Source organism: Argentina silus (genome assembly GCF_951799395.1).
Source record: "Argentina silus genome assembly, chromosome: 22".
Taxonomy (NCBI): domain Eukaryota; kingdom Metazoa; phylum Chordata; class Actinopteri; order Argentiniformes; family Argentinidae; genus Argentina; species Argentina silus.
Window position 1 is genome coordinate 3,201,735 of NC_139676.1, and position 5,000 is coordinate 3,206,734.

At 49.1% G+C, this 5,000-nt stretch overlaps 1 protein-coding gene across 2 annotated transcripts in view; it reads right to left on the minus strand.

Annotated features, from left to right (window-relative positions):
• Positions 1-657: 657 nt before the first annotated feature.
• Positions 658-5,000, minus strand: part of LOC310821514 (noelin-2-like) — a gene marked incomplete at both ends in the record, with an annotated part of 27,054 nt that continues 22,711 nt past the window's right edge. For both annotated transcript variants that reach the window (XM_083693598.1, XM_083693597.1), the window contains 3 exons: positions 658-978; positions 2,059-2,232; positions 3,134-3,310. In XM_083693598.1, the coding sequence (XP_083549724.1) occupies positions 658-978; positions 2,059-2,232; positions 3,134-3,310 (672 nt within the window). The remainder of the gene's footprint in view (positions 979-2,058; positions 2,233-3,133; positions 3,311-5,000) is intronic.

Sequence of the window (5,000 nt, forward strand, 5' to 3'; positions counted from 1 at the left end):
TTTATTTCGGGGTCACACACGTAGAAAGAACCATGCATACTCACCACATCGACAAAAGAAAAACCCATAGGTTGAATATTTGATCTCACGTGTGCCTGTATGAGTGTGTGTGTGTGTGTGTGTGTGTGTGTGTGTGTGTGTGTGGGTGTGGGTGTGTGTGTGTGTATGTGTGTGTGGGTGCGTGTGTGTGTGTGTGGGTGGGTGTGCGGGTGTTTGTGTGTGTGTGTGGTTTCCTGAAACCCAATTTAGACACAACTTTGTCACCCCGCCTGCCCTTGGCGAAAATGAGTCTATAAGTCTTTCAAAAGTCCTCATATCTACTGTACATTATTGTCCATTATAAGCCAACTGACCATTTTTGTATGTCGATTCATTTGTCTGTATAGTTGATGCTGTTAACTGGTTGATGAGTTTGCTGGTCTTTATGTTAGTAAGTCTGTCTGATGGCAACCAGTGAGTGTGTGTACGTGTGTGTGTGTGTTTGTGTGTGTGCGTGTGTGCGTGTGCGTGTGCGTGTGTGTGTCCTTCTCCCCGTCTGTCCATATCCACAACGTCCATATCCATGGCGCCCACACAGTCTGATCTCTCCATCTCGACGTCTCTCTCTTCCCTCTGTCTATCCCTCCGTCCCTCCGTCCCTCCGCCCCTCCATCTGCTCTACCCGTCGCTCCGAATAACGTGAAACAGAGTGACGTTGTAGATGACCTGATGTCCGTTGTTCCACGTGTACAGAGCTCTCTCCCGGGGGTTGTAGTCCATCATGGAGATGTGGGAGTACTGGTTGTGGAAGGGGATGTCCGTGTACTCGTAGGTGGAGGAGTTGGTGTGGTAGGCGAAGTGGACCTTGGCCCCGGCCAGGTGGGAGTTGGTGACGTAGAGCGTGCCGCAGATCATGAAGGCCTCCCCTGCGCTGCGCTTGGGAAACCCCGTGTCCCAGCTCTGGAGGATGTCCAGGGAGCGCGGGTCCAGACGACTCACCTGGACCAAGGGGAGGGAGAGAGAGAGAGAAAGAGAGGGAGGATTAGGGATAAATATATATATATATATATATCCCTAATATATATCCCTAACATACTCTCTCTGATTATATATATATATATATATATATATATATATATATATATATAGAATCAGAGAGAGTACATACAATCAGAGAGAGTACAAAACACGTAAGCAGTCACACACAGACACAGACACTCATACACACACACGCACATGCACACGCACACACACACACGCACGCACACACATACCTCCTCGGTAGTCGCTCGTAGTCGAGGACGGCGTCAACCGCTGGTTTCCTGGACACAGATTATCCTAATCCTAGACTAAAAAGCATCCTCAATGGAGATTTCCCATTGAAAGTGTGATTTAGTCCAGGACTAGGCTTAATCTTTGTCCGGGACACCACCCCTATAATAGTCCAGACTAAGCTATACTGTGGTAGCGAGATTCCCATTGAATGAATACATCCAATGATAGGGATGACAGATGAAATCGTGATGATTTACCGTGGTGATGGATTGTGGTAGAGTGATCCGCGTTGAAGGCAATCTTGTGAGTATAGCGGTAAAACGCTTGTGAGTCTCCTGTCCACCCATGTAGGGTTACTACCCTGTTTACACCTGACCCACCCCCTGACCACCTAACCCAGTGGAAGTGAGACTGCTCTCTAGTGGTGAGAAGTGACAGCCCAAGATTGACACTCGTAGACAAACATAAACCGTACCAAAACACTGCCTGCGCAGACGCACGCACGCACGCACGCACGCACGCACGCAACCCACCATCTCCCACCCACACCCACCCACCCACCCACAGTCCCCCGCATCCTCCCACACACACACACACACACACACACACAAACACACACACACACACACAGACACACACAGACACACACAGACACACACAGACACACACACACACACACACACACACACACACAGACACACACACACACACACACACACACACACACACACACACACACACAGACACACACACAGACACACACAGACACACACACAGACACACACACACACACACTCGCAGTACCAGTATGTTTCCAGCTTTGGGTATAGAGGTGTACACAGCCCAGAGGCCCGTCTCGTCGGCCATCAGATCTATATCGGAGGAGCCCCCCCAGCTGTAGGGGAAGGTGTTGTTGTACCCCGCCCCACTGAGGCTACGCTGCAGCTGCACGCTGCGGGAGCGGAAATGGTACTGCACCTGGAGACACACGGAGGAGGCAGGGACGACTCGCTCAGCGAGGTCATAGGTCACACACAACGTTTACATTGCATTTTACATTGATGGCATTTAGCAGACGCCTTTATCCAAAGCGACTTACAACAAATACATTTGTTTAAGTAAGTGAATCGTCTATCCATCGGTCATCATAAGAGAAAGTGATCAATGCTCGGACCAGGGGCCATTGGCAGTCGTAATGCCAGAAGCCTATATATCTTTTTTTTTTTATTAACAGGGGGGAAGTGGGGGTGAAGAGGTCTTTAGGAGGGACTGTTAAGATGTCGCCTGAAGAGATGGGTGTTCAATCTACGGCGGAAACGTGTGGCGGCATTGATTTCCAAACCCGACTCAGACCAAATATCTACCAACATTATATCAACGTTATTAGCCTACACATTGCTATCAGGTCAAAACCCCAGATTCATCTTCGTTCGATGTGGTTATTTATGATCGTTTCTGTACAAGACCGCCGTTAGCGGTCTGTCAGACCGTCGAGAAAATACTGGTCATGTTGCGGCGGTTGACTCAGAATCGGACGCGCCGCTTTGATCGTCTGCTAACGACAGAGAATCTGCAGAGAATCCACACTGTTAAACAATTCATTTTGATGCGGCGTTTATAAGGGGCCCGCGCTCCTTTGCCTCAATGTCGTTAGAGACCCGACTATTACTGGAGACAGGCGTTTATTGGAAGGTTTTCAGAAGAAAATTCAATTAAAAAACCAAATAAATAAATAACGTCAATGTTTTTATTCACGCTTTCTCTATCATGTTTCTGTGAACTAGTGAATGACAAGTCCCTTTCATGACTGTCTATTCCTGCTCTCTCTGGGGGTGGGGGGTGTTCCAGTACATTAGGTTAGCCAATGAGAGTCCGGTACCACGATGTTGCTCTGGTGCTTGTTGTAGTAGAGCGATCCGTTGTAGACCACGTGACCGGTCCCCGCCCACGGGAGAGGCAACAGGTGCTGGACGAAGTTCTGTCCTTTAGTGAAGTCCCCCATGGTCCTGTACTCCAACACACGCCTGCCCTTGTAGTAGCCATCCATAGACCACACCTAGAGAGATAGGGGGAGGGAGGGAGGGAGGGGGGAGGAGAAGGGAGGGAGGGAAGAAGGGGGAGAGAGAAGGTTAAGTTCTGTCTTTAAGTGACATCTTAGTGTCTGATACTACAACACACGCCACCATTATAGTAGTCATCCATAGACCACACCTAGAGAGATAGGGGGAGGGAGGGAGGGAGGGGGGAGGAGAAGGGAGGGAGAGAGGGAAGAAGGGGGAGAGAGAAGGTTAAGTTCTGTCCTTAAGTGACGTCTTAGTGTCTGATACTACAACACACGCCGCCATTATAGTAGTCATCCATAGAACACACCTAGGGGGAGATAGGGGGAGGGAGGGGGAGATAGAGAGGGAGGGAGGGGGAGGGTGAGGTAGAGAATAGGTGGTAGCAAAGAGAGCGGGGTAGAGACATATAACAGAGAGGTCGGAAGCAGGAGAAAGAGATGGAAGAGAAAGACGGAAAAAAGAGAGAGGGGAGAGAGAGGGAGACAGGGTAGGGAGAGAGAGGGAGACAGGGTAGGGAACATGAGTGAAATGGAGAAATAAGGAACGAGGGAAAAGGAGGAGGAGAGGAAGGGGAGACGGAAAACAGATAATGACAGAGGGAGCGGGAGGGGAATAAATCGAAAGAGAGAGAAGAAGAAGATGTGAGGAGGAACGTAGGAGGAGAGGAGAAAACGAGAAGAGACAGGGAGAAGGATTAATTACCCAAAGAAGGAAACGAGGGAAAAAGATAAAAGGAGATAAAAGGAGAGAAGAGAGAGAGGGAGAGAGAGGGAGAGAGAGAGAGAGAAACATTCTTAGTTTAAAAAAAAAAAACACTCATTAGAGCCCAGTCAGACAGAAAGAGGATTGAGGGCATTCGCTCTGAAAAGAACGAAGGATGAATAAGAGAGAGGGGGATGAAAAGAACGAAGGATGACTTTAATGGTCTGTTTGGAGAAAAAAAGACAAGTGTTTGGTTTCATGATGCAACATTAATAGAGTGTACACCAACAGTGCAGTCTGTGTGTTTGTTTGTGTGTGTGTGTATGTTTGTGTGTGTGTGTGAGTGTGTGTATTTGTGTGTGCGTGCGTGTGTGTGTGTGTGTGCTTGTGCGCCTGCGTGTGCATGTGTGTGTGTGTGCGTGTGCGCGCGCGTGGAGGGCGAGAGCAGTTGATTTTCTTTTCATCAAGGCTAAACAAAAGGCGATAATCAGCACGTCTCAATGAACATAATGATCTGATTCATAACAAATCATACTTAATTGTGTTTTAATCAGAGTGTAATTAGCTTTGTTTGGTAATTGTTCTCTCTCTCCCCCCGTACCTCTCTCTCTCTCTCTCTCCCTCCCTCCCTCCCTCTCTATCTCTGTCTGCCTCCCTCTTTTTCGGCTCCCCTCTTTCTCTCGCTCTCCTTCTTTCTCTCTCTCCCTCCCCCGCTCCATCCCTCCTTCTCTGCCTCATTCATTGGACGGCTAACGTCTCTCTCTCATTCATCAGGAGGGTAAATCCGTGTCGACCCGTGCTCCTTCAACCCTCCCCTCCTTCCCCCTCCCCCTCCATCAGCCCTCCCCTCCTTCAGCCCTCCCCTCCTTCCCTCTCCCCCTCCATTGCTGGGTTTATCTATTCTTCTCTCGCTCCATCCCTCTCTCTCCCTTCATCACTCTCAGTCAAGATCAGTCTATCTATCTATCCCTCTCGCCCTCC